Source organism: Zosterops lateralis (assembly GCF_965231275.1).
Source record: "Zosterops lateralis genome assembly, chromosome: 1".
NCBI classification, from domain to species: Eukaryota; Metazoa; Chordata; class Aves; order Passeriformes; family Zosteropidae; genus Zosterops; species Zosterops lateralis.
In genome coordinates this window covers 76,676,866-76,694,868 of record NC_139762.1, presented here as the reverse complement: position 1 = coordinate 76,694,868, position 18,003 = coordinate 76,676,866, and the positions used below count along the sequence as shown (strand labels likewise).

The window sequence follows — 18,003 nt, the reverse complement described above, 5'->3', positions numbered from 1 at the left end:
AACGTGAAACTGGCCTTCTTGTTGCACATTTCTATCTACGAAAAGCAGGAAAAGAAAAACTCTCCTAAAATACTCATTTAATTTTCCAGTCATATAGTTAAATTCAGAGTTGAACTGGGGCTTATTTCTCCTTCCTGATGTAGAGGTTCATAAATATGTACGAACAAATGTCTTTATTTCTCAATTCCCCACCTTGTCAGGAAACTAAGTTCACTAAAAAAGGCAAGACATTTGCAACTCTCCTAATCAACAAACATGGTGGTTAATTAATTAATCAAGTTCTAGTTGTTGTATGTCTCACATGCACAATTAATCCAGCCACATAGTTTCTCAGTGTGTCTTCTGCTGGGCATCCCACCCCTGCAGAATGGGTGAGAATTGTTTCTTTACACTCTTTGAAACCCCCCGTGTATGAATAACACAGATTCTATTATCCATTACCTCATCCAGATCCTGCTACTGCCACATAACAAAGACCTATCAAACAAAAGTCAATTCCAAATTTAGCTTCTGACTGTCAGCTGAATGTTAACAAAAATCATAAAGCATTGCTTGGGAAATCTACTGGAGTTAGTCAGAGTTCTGTGAAATTCTCAGAAAGAATTATTAGAAAAATACTGATTATGATGAAGCCCAAAACTTTAATATTTTAATTTCATTTTTCAGAACTCCAGTATCTCAGATTTGCAATTCTTTTGTTTTAACTTGAAAAGGAATAAGTGAAAAAATAAATCTTAGTTATCTGCAGATATGGGAACTTCAAATGATAGATAAAAATTGTTCTCCATAGACATTAAATAAAAGCCATCCATTTTATTCTTATGGGTAGGCATTTTAATTTGTTTCAAAACTCAGACATCTCATATAACTAATATAAAGCCTAAACACATCTATGTTTCTGCAAAAGGGACAGAACTTAAAACACTCTCTCAAAGCAGAAGGCTTTCAAAAAAGTGATGGAATATCTTAACCAAACAAATTCACTGTAGTTTCATGCCTGAAATCTGGTTGATCTGAGATTACTCTCTACAGACACTGAATAGTGGTCACTTGGGTGTTTCTACACCTGCAATTTGTCTTGCTCCTATAGGCTCTGTTCTGTATTTCCCATGCACTTCTGCTCCACACTTGATATTATCCAATGACTAACAGAAGAGAAAGCAAATTCCACGACACCTTATAACCACATATGCTTCCTTAAAACCTCTTACTATACAAAGCTAAGTCATTTTTTCCCCTCTGGGAGAGCTTCACACACTAAACTCATAACTGGTTTCTGCCAAAAAGTCTTCAGAGGGTACCTGAAATAAGCACCAACTAGGATCCAGATTTCAAGACACAATTACATTGTATATAATTACCTACAAATGTGTCAAAATCATCAGATACAATTTAGAGAAAAAATCCAAAGATTTTCCATTTACATCAGCTGAGAAGCCAGTCTGTGAAATTTAGATTATGATCACATTAGTGTGGTTTGCTAGAGTTTTCTCAGAAACTCAGTGTAACCACATAAACTTCCATAATATGTTAATGTTATATTAGATGTTATTAATTATCATAGGAGATGCAACACCTACTCTCTAGAAAGCTGCAGATCCCCAACACTTTAGTGCTTATGTTCGCTTAACAAGGCAATAGAGATACAGATTTCTCTCTGCACAAAATCTGCACAAAAAAGAAGAAAACAAGGAAAGGGGAGGTGCAGAGCTCCCTTTTATACTGCATGACTACCTGTTAATTATAGGCTTCAGTGGAGTGATGAACACTTCAGGGTAAAACTGTGCTTGTTAAAGTCCCTTGTTTTGTGTTCTCAGTTTATGCCTTCAGACATATTTGAATAGACACTGGTAGCAAGTCTGCATCTGTCTGATGTAAAATGCATTTGTCTGTTGTGGTGCCAAAATCCAGGAAAACTGACAGCCACTCCATGTGTACACATTTTTTAATTAACATATGATGGAATGGGGAGAAGTGGTTTCTTGATATATGGTGAACTAATCTTAAAATTAAGATTTAGAAAAATGTTGTGAAGGTGAATTAATTGATACCTCCTGAGAACCTTTGGATGCAAGACTGTAGGCAATACAAATCAAAACCAGTCACATCTTTCCTATCTTTTTCCCCAACAGCACTACATATAGCTGTAATATATTAATGTAATATATAGTCTTGAAACATACGTTATCTTCCTAGTTAGTATTTTTCAGAATGAAAAAGATTTGAAGAAAGGTGCATTGAATAGCTTTCATTCAGCTTCTAATGACCACATACATAATGCTCATATATTTATATAATAGTTCATAAAGTGGCAGTGGAGCTGAGGTACTGTGAAGATTGAATCCTCTTAGCCTCCAAAGAATCCACAAGGAGTTAGAGCAAGGTGATCTTTTAGTAACAGGTGAAACAAGACAAAGAAAGATAAGAAGAAGGAAACACAGCCCGAGATCACTGGAAAGTGGAAACTGCAATGTGAGAAATTTCAGTAGGTGAATGAAATCCAGCTGAATAATGAAGACTGAAGAGAAAGCATTTCTGTAGATTATGAACAGATTTTTAAAAGTTTGCCTCCACTTCCTTAATAGTACTGATGATGGGGGAGGTATGCAGGTGTTAGAAAATACAGTAACTGGCAACAATTCAACAGAGGGGAATACCATGAGAAATTAGGAACATTTCAAAAGAGGTTTATTCAAGGTAAATCAGAAGGGTTGACAAACTGGAACATCCTCCCACACAGAGAAGATTCCTTTTCTGCCTTTGGTATTCAAGAGACTGAAACAATACAGATAATTTTTTTGGAATAAGAGTCTTACAGTTTTAAATTCTCAGGTTGTTGTTGGGGGTTTTGTTTGTTTGGTGCTTTTTGTTTGGGTTTTGTTTGTTTCTTTGTTTGTTTGTTTGTTTTTGGGGGAGAGGAGGGGATGGGAAGGATATGGAAGACCCAGAAATGGGTCCTCCAATTTTCAAGAAACTTCTAAGTTATTTTACTACTCAGTATCCACAGGATCAGAAGGGAAACTTCCACATTCTCTCAGGGATGCCTGTGTGGCTTGATACTTGTATCACATTTTTACCTAGGGATTTTTAAATCATGGTTTGTTACAAAGGGCTGACAGATTAAAAAAAAAAAAAAAACAAAAACAAAAACAAAAAAAAAACCCACAAAAACAAAAACAAAAAACAAAAAACAAAAACAAAACAAAAAAAAAAACCAGTTCTACTTAACAGTATATCTTTTTTGTGCAACAATCAGAAACATTACTCTAACCATCTGATTTCCACTCAAGTACATTTGTATATGCTGCCTAATTAGGTCATATGCATTCCTTCTGCACCTGGAATGGGGAAATCCTGGATGTTCAGAAAGACTACGGAATGAGATGCTGAAAAGCAGTGCTGTGGAAAGGGACCTGGGGAACCTGGTCAAGAGAAAGTTGATGATGAGTTAGCAGTGCCCTGGCAGCCAGGAGGGACACCCATGTCCTGGGGTACATCAGGCACAGCATAACAGTCGGGCAAGGGAGGGGATTGTCCTGCTCTGCTCTGAGCTGGGGCAGCCTCACCTTGAGTGCTGAGGGCAGGTTTGGGTGCCAGAATGTTAGAAAAATATTAAACTATTAGTGAGTACCCAAAGAAGGTTACAAAGGTGGTGAAGGGCCTTGAGGGGAAGGCATATGAGGAGCAGCTGAGGTTGCTTGGTCTGTTCAGCCTGGAAGAGAGGAGATCTCATTGCAGTTGCAACTTCCTTGAGGGGAAGAAGAGTGGCAGGCAGTGATTCTCTTTTCTGTGGTGACCAGTGACAGGACCTGAGGGAATGGCCTGAAATTATGTCAGGGAAATTGTAGACTGGATATTAGAAGAGGATTTTTCACCCAAAGAGTGGTTGGGCACTGGAACAGCTCCCCAGAGAAGTGACCACAACACCAAACCTGGCAGAGTTCAAGAAGTGTTTGGACAATGCTCTCAGGCACATGGTGTGACTCTTAGGATAAAGTTCCTGTGCAGGGCCAGGAGTTGGACTTAGATGATCCTGGTGGGCCCTTTCCAATTCAGCATAATCTGTGATTCTGTGATTTTATTAACCACTGTAATAATTATCAATATCCCTCCTGCAGTTAGGGAAGTATAGTTGAGGGATGCAGAGGTGCCACTAATAAAAACTACCATTTTCTGCAGCTGATCCACCAAGAGAAAAGGAACACATAATAGATGAAAGAGTATACTCCAAGGTAAAAGTTAATAGCTCTATAAGTAAAAAGTGGTCACAACAAAGAGCAATTAGAGAATTTTCACCTAAGAGTGTTTTTATTTTGGACAGGCATATAGAAGGAAGTGAACTCTGGGTGTCACGAGTTTAGGGTTCATACACAGAGGCTTCTCAGTGGGATCTGATTTTCTGATAATACCTGCTATCTATACCCTAAAGTGAAATCTGGAAATAAACAAATTGAACAAGGCAACAATATGACTTAATTCCTAAACAGTGCACTGAACTAGAACTACTGAGTACCAACAGCCACTTGTGAGACAGAAGAACTTTTTGGTTTGGGTTAGTTTCTTTTTCCTTACAAACTGTAGTCAATATTTAAAGAAATACTATTGTATACTGCACATATTTCAGCTTTTACCTGGAGCCTACATTCAAATTTTGCATGATCCTTATTAATAATGATTTAAATAAACTTTGAATGAGTCACTGTAAATTGACTGTAAATTGTCAGTTTTCTTGAAGTATGAAAACTATTCTTTGTTCTTAGAAAGAATCATATCACTACTGTTGCAGCAACCCTCTTTTTAGAGGGTAGAAATGAGCTGAGACACAGACTTCTTCTTTATCACAGCATGAAAAGGGTCCTGGTTTATTCCTATTTACAGCTCAGCCATCCTGACTCCAATTATTCACAGACTCGCTGCAGCAAGCCCCTACTGTAGGTTTTCCTTGCAGCCTCTGACTGCTGGTTATTTCCTGCTAAACTATGACTGCAGATATTAGTTTGCAGACTCTGACTGCAAGCTTTTACCTGGCTAGACTATGACTGCAGGTTCTGACAACAGGCTCTAACTGCAGACCCAGACTGACCTAACAGTAGTGATTCTCTCTCTCCAGGAGCCTTCTTCATGAACTTCTTGTTCCCTCTTCCTCAAGGTTCCTTGTCCTTCATGATCCTCCCCTCAGAAGCTAACCCACTCCTTTTTTATCACACTTATCTTTACTGGATATAGCTGTTACTTATCAGGGGTGAGGTCACCTGTATTCTCTTCTACACATTATGTTTTCATGCAATACAGATAGAAAATTGAGGAAACTATTTCTTCCAAATAAAATGTAAAACAAGACTTGCTCGTGCTCTTTTAGACACATAGAAGAAAACTTTTCTAAGAAGGCAGTATGGACTGGAAATTCTGGATTCATCACTGATACTCTCTGACACAGTCAAGCTTGGAATAATGTTTAGTGTCACAACAAACCCTTGTGATATAGGTGTGTGGTGGGCAATAGTGATTTTTGTTAACATTTATCTGAGCTATCTGTATTTGTGGACATACAGCTCTGATTTATTGAATACATGGCCTTTCTGTCAATGTGTCATAGTTTTTACCTCAATAATGAATTACCTCAATTCATTATTGAGAGACTAATTAGGAGCACTGATGTAGCATTAAATAATGATATACTAAGCAGTTTCACCAATTTCCTACGTGAACAACTGAATTATTTTCTTTCTTTTTAGGCTGTCAGCCTTTCTTTTCTTTAGTTGGTAAATTTCTTTTGGGGGTTGGGGTTTTATGGTTTTGGCAGCTTTTATATATGACTCCTACTGCTTGTAGGAAGGAAGGAAGGAAAAGAAAGTGAAAAACCGTTCCTGGCTCGTAGTACTTAAAACTCTCTAGGCCACTACCCAATCCACTTCATTTTTTTTCAGTCAGAAGAGTCCTTCCCTATTCAAGTGTTTGTTATAGTACTTCCAGAGCCATCCTTTCCCATAAAAAATCCTGTACCCAGAAAGACAACAGGTATAAAAGAATATAAAAATTCCAGAAATTAAGTTGTTAATTGAAAACATGGAATTTATCAAATAATGTGGCAAATGATCTAATTAGTCACTCCTCATACAGACTGTTCTATACATTACATCAGCCTGGTAGCTCTTCTCTGAAATATTTATTTTTCTGAGGAATGAGATAAGAAAATGAGAACCATGCTTTGCATTTGAGATACAGATGCACTGTGGTTCTGTAGAGTCACTGGTGGGATTATTTTTTTTTCCCTTCCCAATGATTTCTAATATTCAGTTTGTTCATTGGATTGTTTCCAAGCACTTAGCTGATGGAGTTTTATCTTAGAGATCATAGAACCTCTCAGTCCTTTTAATGAGTGGTAACTGTCAACACAGTTAAAACTACTCAACTCAGTTGCTGCTCATGTGCCTCATTCTATCTTTATCTGTATTGAATTTCAGTCATTCTTGGAAGATCTTTCTGCTGGACTTCATTATGATTGGTCTTTTCCTTTTTCTTCTTAGCTTGATAAAATTAATAAAATTTGTCACCTACCTATTCACTCTGCTTCCCACAAATAGTTTAAAATACCAAGTGGCATTGCTTTCCCCTACATGCAAGTTTTGGGGATTTTTTGGAGATTGTTTCTTTTTTGTTTATGTGTTGTTATAACTGCACACCTTGGTCCTCAGATACCAAAGTAGTTTTATATATCTATATACCAAAGTTATTTTGTTAGGTATTTCTTGCTGAGTTACTGCAGCAGGTATGTGTAATAACTACTGTTCATTTGTTGATTTGCCTCATATCTCTCCCACAGTGCTTCAGTTTGAGACTTCACTTTTGATGCATTCCTCACAAAATAACTGTTCAAGGTCTCACTCAGTAAAGAGATTAAAAAGCATTGTTTTGGCTTTCCAGCAACACTCTTGTTTTATTCTCTTTAGATGCCTTATGTCCCAGAAGTGTCTTTAGTTACAACGGTCTCTCAGAGGCTTCCACATCCTTGTGTTTCTAAAGAAGAATTCTTTATTGCCACTTCTTCCTCAAAATCACTTTAATGGGTTATTTTGCTTTACAATTGACACGTAAGATTTATCAATCCTTTCTATTTCTCTCATTTGAAAATAGATATTTTTTAAAGGCTCTGCCTTTATTTGCCCTCACTACTGTATGATTTGGTCATTCCAACCTCTTTTAGCCCTTCATGTCTTTCTGTCAGGTATTTTGCATTTGCTTCATGTATTACTTAAGTTTAGATTTAGTTCCTCTTTTTTAGATTGATGACTAGATAACTTATGAGGCAGACATTTCTTATGCTGAGAGTCTTTTGGTATCAGGGTTCAAGCTCCCTGTGTTCCAGGGAGTAAGTGAAGTCTCCCATCATTGCTGTAATTTTCCTAATTTTGTCTTAGAATCTATCTGAACACACTCAACTCATCATCAACAACTTTGTTATTTCAGTCATCAGGATAATGATGATATTCTCATAGTTTTAATATTATATCTGAAACACCCATACAGATGTTAAATGGTATTTAATTTGTTATGTTGCTATGATTTCACCCAAGATATTCAGATGGAAAGTATTCATATATCTAGAATGTGGAAACATTGCTTCTGTAATACTTCCAAATCCAAAATTATACTTCTTTAGGCCACTACTGATTTTTATAATTAAGATTTATAATTAAGGAGTAATATATATATAGCAATAAACACTTACTAAAAAGCTTACTAATAAAAAAAAGAAAAAATGGACCATGCATTTCAAAATGGATTATATTTATATTAGTTATAAACTTTTCTATTTGCTTTGCAAATATATACAGAAACACTTTCCTGAACAGGCCTTCTTACTGTAAAGGAGGGGCTTTGTTGGATAGCATCTCTTTTATCAGTATCACCAGAATGTCTCAAGTGGGACAATTTAAATATTATTAAAATATCTCTTCAGTAGAACTGGAATTATCAGTATGTGTTTCATATGAAACTTTTAAAAGCTTTTTTATATTGATAGCTAAAGTATGAATTATTATAATTCACAGGGAGACAATAAAAACCCTACATTTTGGCAACAATTAAAGTTACACATATCTGACAACAAAACAGACAAGGACGTGCAATGATCTCATGCCACACAAATTAATTATACACTAAGCCTGACTTAAATCCAAAGTATCAGTTTATGAATACAAACTATTAACTCTGATGACTGGAATTTTTGTTTGTTTGTAATTTGCTGAAAAACTTTAAAATATTCTAAGAGGAAAAATTAGGACCTGATACAAATGTTCAAGCATAGGACAGCTACACCACTATTCTTCAGTAAAAGACTTAGGACAAGGTCTTCTGGTGATTTTATTCCCCAAGATCTTTAATAGTAACTTTTTGCAGAAAGACATTTATGTATCAGTTCTATCTCCTGTCTTTAATAGCTCCATACAGGCAACTCATCTTTTAGAAAACATCAACAAAATTCTGGAGAGAACAGACTTTTTAGCAAATCCCAAGATCACAGGAATACAAAGATGACTTTAAAATTATTCTGCTCTAATCTCAGATGTAAAGATATATCACTGCTCAGGTTCTTGACTGTATACCATTGTGCATAATCTGGATGCAGATAACACCTCTGCACTTTCTTTGGAAACAAAGATGCTTGTGTTCCTCTTATTGTTATTTAAAATGTGTTTAAATTGTTGATGATAAACTTGGGGGAATAACTATCTAAATAAGAACTAACTGCTTCCCAAGAACCAACCAGAGCTAATCCAGCTCGGCAAAAAAGTTGTGGGTTGTTTGTTTTTTTTTTTTTTTTTTTTTTTTTTTAAATCTGAAATAGTGCTTTCATGTTTTTACAGGCTGGAGTTTTCCACTACAATAGGGAAAAAAACCCTAGTGCATTTTAGAAATTAAGCATTTACATGGCATTTCCTCTCAATATTCATCACTGTGATTTTAGTTTCATAGACTATGTGTTATATGATTAGAAAGGACAGAGAACTTTTAGATTTAAACCTTAGCTCTCCTGCTTTACTTCTTATTGTCTCACACATTTTCACTGCCATTAAAAATGTGCATGTGTTCTAAAACACACACACACAAAAAATAGGCATTAGATATAAATTTTCTATGAGACTTGAAAGATAACATCTAGCCAACGTAACTACTAAGGCAAAGAAGCAATTGCTGAGAAGGCACCATATTCAAAATTCACAAATCTGAGTAATTATCTTTACAGCTGTACAAAATATGGTACACAAATCACTCTTGGCTACCTCCATTGAGTCCCGGAATATTGCAGTCTCATATTCCTTCTTCTAAGACATATTGAGAGTAATTAACAGATTACTAGATCTGAAATCCCTATTCTGTTGTAACATCTTCACCTTAGAAAAGTGGGCCAGAAAACCATGTTCTGGATGGTTTCATTTGTCACATCAGTCTATATGAAAAAAGACCTAATTTTGATTTTCAATTTACTTCACCTTTTTAAACTTTTGTAACTTGTTATATAGTAAATAAAATTATTTAGTCTATAGTTTGAATCATTCAACAGAAGTGTTCCTGCCAGTGTTTAAATAAGCCACACATAGATAACGTTTCATTTTACAAATACATCCTGAATGAGTTGATAAACTGTATTTAATATCAAAATGAAGTACCAGAATCTTTTAAAAGAAAACAAGGCATGTGGGTGTTGAAAGTTACACAGACAATGAACATGAATGAGCACCTCTCTTAAAATAAGGTCAAGAAGATACTTGAGATGTAACTGACGTGCTAATTCACACTTGAGTTTTCAGCGTACCTTCAGCTTCATTACCTATTGATTTACAATTAGATGGTAAATATTCTTAAATATGCAGCCTAAATAATATAAAAATATGTAGAATTATCTTTGTTTCCTCATTGCTACAGTTGGTGGGTGTAATTGGTGTACACCTCTTTTTTTATGCTTTTTTTTTTTAATTTGGATTTTTTTCCGGTTTTGTTTTTTTGCTGTTGCTGTTTTTAAACAAACACCAATTATATGGTCATTTTACATAGTTTTCATACAAAGACTGTCAGAGGCTAAGAGCTTATGAATTCAGAGTATGGCATAAGTTAAAGAAGCAATTACAGAGCAGGCAATTACATCAGCTTCGTGGTGAGTCAGTCTCGGCTGGCTCCTAAACACCAACCCAGCTGCTCTCAGTCTCCTTTCTGGAGATCACAGGGGGAGAAAATGAGCAGCCCCTCTCTGCAGCCCCTCTCCTCACATTTCCCTTCTCCAGCGTGGGCCCTTCCCAGTGCCCGCAGGAAATCCCTGCCGGGCCGGGGTCTGTCCAGGCCCAGGGCCATCCCTGCCGGGTCTCTCCCGCTGTCCCCTCGGGGCTGGCAGGGCTGTTTGTGCCTGGGTTCCCCTGGCTCAGCCCTGCCTGTCCCAGCCTTTCCCCGGGGCTCAGCCGGGCCCTGCGCTGCCCCAGCACTTCCACCATGTTAAACCGATTCATGACCAAAATAAGAAAGAAAATAAAGGAGGGAACGAGGCTAGGCAGGAACAAGGCTGGATTTCCTCTCAAAAAATTACTGCTAAACCATTTAACTGAGAAATGGCAGCTCCACACAAAAGGTCTTGGTTTCATCGATATCATCGTTCGGGGTAAAGATGATGTGAAAGGCACAGAATTTGGATGCTGATCTGGCAAATTCATGAAAGGATAAGAAGTAAAAAATATATTTAAATAAATAACAATCAAGTTTTGTTTAGAGTTCTTCAGTCTATAATAACTTCATGGAAGATTAGATCACCTTGACAAAATTATTTTGAACCATTAATTTAAATAACACTCTCCACACAGAGAGCTGATGTTTTGCAATATAGAACTGACAGACTCTATAAAGCTTCCTTACAAAAACAGTTATTATTTTGACATATTAGATTTAATGTAGCTGTTTTGACATAAAAGAGCCAGTTTCTTTTTGGTGCAATTTCATGTTGACTGAAATGAAGTTAAACAAGGTAAACACTTTATCCCGTGTCTTTGGACTAGGGCTGAACTTCAATATGCTCATGCTTTTCTGTTTCTTTTGTTGGTCTGTCAAGTCAAAATGCCCCTGTCAGTGCTATGCTTCAGGGAACCTCAGACATAGCTGGACACACTGGAAGGAAGTCAGACTGATCAAGCTGATGGAAGCTCTCCCTTCTCTTGAATCTGATTTTCCCCCAAATAACCTCTGAATATTTAGAGATTCCACTTAAAAAAAACCCCGAAAACAAAAAAAAAAATGTAAAGGTCCACAGCATTTTATGACTTGTAGAATTTGAGTCATACGTCCTCAACTTCTTAGTGTGAAACCAAACATTTGTCAAATGAAGGTAGGAGGCAGCAGAGTTGTCTGTGAAAACATAACTCAGGACAAAACAAGTACACATGCATGCATTTTTACCTGGGAAAGCTTTGGGGTTGCAAAGAATATTGAGCTAGCTTTTTGTAAGAATTACAGAAGAAAAGGAGATGGCTAACATCACATATATAATATATAATGTGCTATACTGATGTCAGGTTTATTTATGTTCTTCTTGCTACCACATTTTCCCTACGCATAGAGGAAAATTATTTTATATGAATATGTTATTTGTGAAACTACTAACCTAAAAGGTAGAAAGTGAGATGCACGTTATTTGAGAAGTTGCTTTTGTTGCTGATGCCACTTGTCTACTTTCTTACAGAGGCATGAAAATGGCTAACAATCATGTGCAAAATATTTAGACTATGTAATCTATAGTTTCCTTTTAATTTTATCTACTATAAAATAAGACTCCTTTCTATCAAAATAAATTTTGGAACTATTTGCTTGTGCTAAAAATGCTGAAACATTTGATATACTTTACCTTATGTAAACCTCTAAAACTGAATAAAAGTGTTTTGTTAAACTCTGATTTTGTTTCTTCCTTGGAACTTTTTCTAAAACATATATAATGTCCCCGTACTGTCATTAAATCAGAGATGCCAAATTCTCTTGATATGGTCAGGGAAGATTAGATTCACTGTCTTGTATTAGAACTAACTTATTGCAATGACATGTCACATATTAATTTGAAAAAACTAATTTTGAATGACAAGTCTTTTATACTGTATTTATGTTTTCAAGAATAAAATGATAAATGAAAAGAATTACTATCTTGTAAATCCAATATAATGCCTGAGATTACTTTCCTAATCTAACTTTCAGTACAAAAACTTCAAAACACATTAATTGTTACTTTCTTCTCACCTTTCCTGTACTTATACTCATTTCCAACCATTCCATACTTCCTTATCTCCTACATCAACATAAATCTGAAACTGTTTTTGCATTACAGGAAAAGATATAAGAACTAAGTAAGGTGCCATCCCCCAAATTAAGGAAGAAAAAAGCAGTTAAAAAGCAATGCAGATCTGAATACCTAAACAGTCATTCTTATTTACTCCTTAGAGGAGGTCTGAAGTGGATTAAGAGGTATAGGTTTAGTATTTCAGAGATCCAAAGAGTTCACAGATAAATTGTCAGTCTTGTGTCAGTCATATTCCTCTGCTATTCAGTCTTAATAGCATGACTCACTCAGTCCCAAATCCACAGTCATCTTCATTTTATCACTGCTTATTTACTTCCTCTCCAAAGTAAAAAGCACAGCAAATGTATAGTTATGACTTGCTTCCAATGCAACTGATTTTTAGAAATACCCTTTTAAGAAGGAGCAGACCACCTGGAGACAGAGGTGTGAAGGTTCAAAATGAAGAGTGTTATGGACTGAAACACGTAGTCTGCTTCCCTTCTTTCCTAAAATTGATATTTTTTCCAAATGTTGAGACATGAGTTGTCTAACCTAGAAATATGCAGAAAATGCAAGAGAAACGTAAACAATATCAGCCATGACAACTGAGAAATCTAAAAGCTTGCAGTACTACAAGCCAAGTTTTCTAGTTTTCTGCAGGAAAATCTTCAGTCCTCTGAGCTAAAGCAGTAAGTAACTGATTCTTCATCAGGTCATAGTGCATTCACTAACCCCACCCCTTTCTCTGCTCATGGCTATTATTTCATTTGAATAATTTATACCAGAGACACACAAAAGACAAGAAGTTTCATACAGCTGAAAGTTCAGTCTGTGCATTCAAGTTACTTATCCAAGACAAGGATATTTAATCTTCCTTATTCGAATTTTCACAGCTTCTGCATTGCAAACACACCCACACAGACACATACACACACGTACTTGCACCTGCAGGTGAATAGTCTCTCTGAACTGACATTTCCAGATACTACTGATCATTCAGAAGTTTTCCAGAAACTGTCCACAAATAGTTAATAATTTTGGTAAAAGAGGTAATTGTGGTTTTAAACACTCTAAAGATACCTTTTTAGGTACAAAACTATTTTTTTGGGTTCTTTCATCAGTGAATCATATGCTGAAACATTGAAGACTTACCCCACGTGCAACAGCAGGGAACTAGCTCAATAATCTGAGAACCACAGACAATATCTACAAAAGGATAATTTTTCATTTCTACAGTAAGCTCATTTTTCCAGTGCCTGTGCCTCACCACATTCCTGGAAAAACCTTGTGAGTACGGTTAATACGGATTAATTCTATACAGATTTCAATTCTCCAAATGATATTTTCTTAGAGGAAAGGAATAATGACTGAGGAACGGGGATATGCTTGATATTAAAATATAACGATAATTTGTTGTCCTAACACTGTTTTTATGATGATGGCAGTGAATTAATCCATCCTCTTGACAGTCATTTCACAGTAAGAATGAGAAAACTTACCCGTTTTCATTGCAGGCCTACCCTATTCTTGTCCTCAGTGTACATTTCCATGACAATGACTGTGAGCATTGTAACATCATCGTACATAATGACTCTGCTTTCTGTGATGTTACTCCCAAATTGGGTGTGAAATATACGAAAGGATAGATCTCAAATGGCAAAACTCTCACCAGTGAAGCAGAGTAGTCTACAGAATTAATAATTGACAGAATTGACAGCATGCTGCCACCCAACAGAACCCTGGAATAAAAGGGCACTGACTTCCTTTATAACTGAGGGGATTTGTGTGAAAATTACTTGTCAAATTAAAGGCACACAAAATGAGACCTTGATGAGGTGTACAATTAAATGCAACATTAGTAAAAAATCTATTTTTCTAAAGTGTCTGCTTTTCATGTTAAATGATCACTACTGAAATTTTGCTAATTACTAATATTATGACAGCCTCAGCCAGGCTTTCCTGCCTCTTTTTTTTTTTTTTTTTTTTTTTTTTTTTTTTTTTTTTTCTTTTTTTTTTTTTTTTTTCTTAATTAAAAGTATATGCCTGAGCTAATATAATTGATCTTTTCTGCAAATCAGGTCATCAGAATCATCACACCAAATGGAAAATAGAGTACAGTTACTTTTAAGTTCCACAAAACTTTTTAAAAGATAAGCTTAGTAATGTTGTGAAGTCTTCACAGTAGAAAATTACGAGAACCAGAGGGAATTATTTGAGGGAAATGGGAGAAAAATTGGTAAGTACAGAGGGAGAAATGTCCTCAAACAAGGCATGCAGTCACATTTTGACCACAAAGGACTGAAAGAAATTCTATTCATTGATCTCTGTAAATGTGGCATTAATAGAGTGGTCAGAGGATGAAAGGAAATATATAATAGTATCATAAGAACATAAAATTGAAAGGGACCATGCTTTAGCTCACTGAATCCAGGCTTCTGTTCTGGCATGCAACCATGTCTATAAATGCTTTCATAAAGACAAATATACTGTACTTTGAAACCCCTTCAAATTTAGTTTTCTTTCTTCCTGTTAGGAGCTTCTTTCAGAAGGACTTACTCTTGTTTTCATTCTAAATTAACTAAATGTTAATTCTAAATTAACTCATGGCCACCAAAACCTTATTTTTTCAAATAAAATTGCAATGGAATTAAATATCTTTTACTTTTCATTTTGGTTTCTTCTGAGGTGTATTTATAGAATACTATATGCCCTCCTCTATTATTTGTGGAAGTAATTAAACAAACATATTTTGTTCTCCATTAGTATCCCGGCTATAATGTTCAATTTTTCCTGTACAGCTTCACATATAAATCCATTTTTCTTGGCCAAAAGTAACCAGAGTAGGAAATAGTTTAACATTATTTTCCACAATGGCTTCAGTGCCCTTTATCCCTATTTTTTACGTATCAGCTTTTGCAGCGTAGTATCATATTCACCTTCTTTAAGGCATGACGTTAGAGCTGATAACCAGATGTTTCTCTTCCTCTGTCAATTACAATAGATCATTAGTGTAAAACAAAAATTCATTACATTGTTCTGTATTCCTGAGGTTTACTCTTTATTTCTATGTCCAAATCATATTCATAATATCTAGCTCTTTCTGGACAATGTTTTGATTCTCCTTCATATCTTTGCATCAACAACATTTTTGCAAAAACTTTTCTATTCCAAAATAATTTATGAAAATGGTAATCAGTGTAAAGTGGTCTGAAGGCATATCTCCTTGTCTTATTCATTTTAAAAGCTCCTCTTTCAATACAAACCACTACCTCCATTTAGAAAGGTCTTTTCTCAGTTTAAATTTTCTTCACACATTCCAGTAATTTTTGGCATTCTGAAATACTTTGTATTTTACGAAGTTTGGCATAACAGAATATTTTTTCAGCCTTTGTGTTAACAGTCTCCTAAATACAGTTGTTCCACTTCCTATTTTTAGTTCAGATGATACTGTTCAAATTTGGAAGCCCTCACTACCAGACATCTGTGATTTCAGAAGCTACTGGTTTCCTTGCACATCCTCCTACAATATAATTTTCAGAATTCCCAATTTCAAGGGAAACTAAAATGAAATAATTATTCTTCCATACCTTCTTCCCCATTAACCATCTTCCTTTACCCCTCATATTCTGTGCATTTCTCTGATTTCATTAAGGAAATTGGGACTCATGTAGATTATCTAATAAAAAAATTCTACCATAATGCAGCAAGGCAGTTTTCAGGGAGAGTAAAACTTCCACTGTCATATATCATTGGTTAAAGCTATATAGAGAAGTTTGTGTTATTTAATGCAAAGTTAAAACCTAAGTTCTACAGACAACATTACAGATGATGAATCAGACTTCAGCTGGCCAGGCTTCAGTTCAATTACATTAGTCTGAACTTTATGTCTGAAGCTCACTCTATATATCAGAACATAAATGCAGGGCTTGTTCTCAGAGTCTTCTGAGGAACTCTAACAAGTAACACAACTTGTGTCTTCTCGTATGAAAAAAGCCACAGAGGATTTCCTTTTGGAGGAGACCTTTTTCACCCTACACTCTGAGTGGAATGAATACCCTATGGATCTTAGCGTGCATTTGTAATTTTCCCTGAAGCAGAACTGAATATAATTCTGAAATAGTTTGGAAAAGCAATTTGCAGTTACCCCATGCATTTAGGGCCTTGGAAATTCTTGTAACAGGATCAACTGCACTCACTCTGTGTTTAGCTGAGTTCAGAAGAAAAACTATTCTATCCTATTTTAGAATCTTCATCCTATATACCTTTATTTATCTTTTTAATAATAAACACAGTATACATCAACTGGCAAGTTCACTTTAAATATATGCAGCAATCCAAGAAGTGTCTTCCTTTAAGAGAGGAGGTGCCATCTAAGGAGATAATGATTTGCCTCTTATCAGTGCCACATTTCAGGGGATGGAAAAAAATAAACCAAAGCCAAAAGAAAATGACTACCTTACCTTTCCTACATACTGAGGATCTGGTCCCATGTGTTCTTCTAAAACAAAGAACTGATTCCACACCCATCCACGCTTTGGACGATGATGCACTTCTGTTTCGCCTTCTATGTGTTTGGTTTGATTTCTGGTCACCTTGATGGAGCCATGGTGAGCAGCTCCATAACACCTCTGCACAAAACAGAGACAAACTAGGACTGGGCAGATACAAGATGTACTTGTAATTCTCATTGTAGGATAAGATTCCTGTTCAAGATTTTCTTTCTCTTGTCCTTTTCAGCTGTAATCCTTCAATAAGTTCCCCAGAGAGAAGGTGAAGTCTGCTTCAGAAATACAGTCCAAACTGGGTTTTTCTCCTTGTTCATGGTTTAGCTGCCCATTTGGGAGACCTCAAATTATATTTACATTATGAAAAGCTGACTGGAAAAATTGGTATTTCTTCTGAGGTCTTCACAATAGAGTTCCACAGCCGGCCATTTTCTATCTAATATGAAAAGGAAAGAAAGACACTTACTCATCACTAAAACCAGCAATTTTTAGGTTTCTGACCTTAGATTACACTCAAACTTGTACTAAGCAGTCAGTCAAAGACTGTCATTGGAACTAAAATTTCTTTTCAATCCTTCCTTTAAAAGTATTTCCTGATTGTTTATGTTAAAATACCATAAGACTTAGCACAGCTCCCACAAGCTATGAAAACACTCACATCATTAAAACCTGGATGATTCAGAACAGTTCCTTTGGCTTTTACCCACTAATCATTGACCCAGTCTGGCAGTAGAACAAAATCACTGCTACAGTGTCATTAAACAGTGATCGCTAAATCATGGGGTTTTGATGTTCTATACACCACACAGACATTGAGCTTGATGAAAAATACCTAGTCTATAATGGGTTTTGAAAGAATGCCACCAAAATGGGCTTTGATAATTCTGAAGTAATACTAGAGCGTAGTGACAGGAAGCTTCAGTCAAAATGTGCATTTTTACACCTTGTGCTTTATATAAATTCCAACCAATATAATCTAGGACATCATAAAATTACATCATACTGACAGGAAGTTCATGTTGTTTTGATATCAGTATTTTCAGTATATTGACAATACATTCTCAACCTCAAAAAGGAAAATGTAATCTTTTATACTACAATAGTAAAATGTGAAAGTTGATGTAGCGCCTAAAGCCAAGTATCTTGAAAGTAAAATATTTCTTCAACCTTAGAGAAATAGTCACATTAAGG

At 35.7% G+C, this 18,003-nt stretch overlaps 1 protein-coding gene across 1 annotated transcript in view; it reads right to left on the bottom strand.

Moving 5' to 3' along the window:
• Window positions 1–16,995, bottom strand: part of CDH18 (cadherin 18) — a gene marked incomplete at both ends in the record, with an annotated part of 163,391 nt that extends 146,396 nt beyond the window's left edge. Inside the window, one exon of the mRNA XM_083874826.1 lies at window positions 16,768–16,995. Within this exon, the coding sequence (XP_083730952.1) occupies window positions 16,768–16,995 (228 nt within the window). The remainder of the gene's footprint in view (window positions 1–16,767) is intronic.
• Between the last annotated feature and the right edge of the window lie 1,008 nt (window positions 16,996–18,003).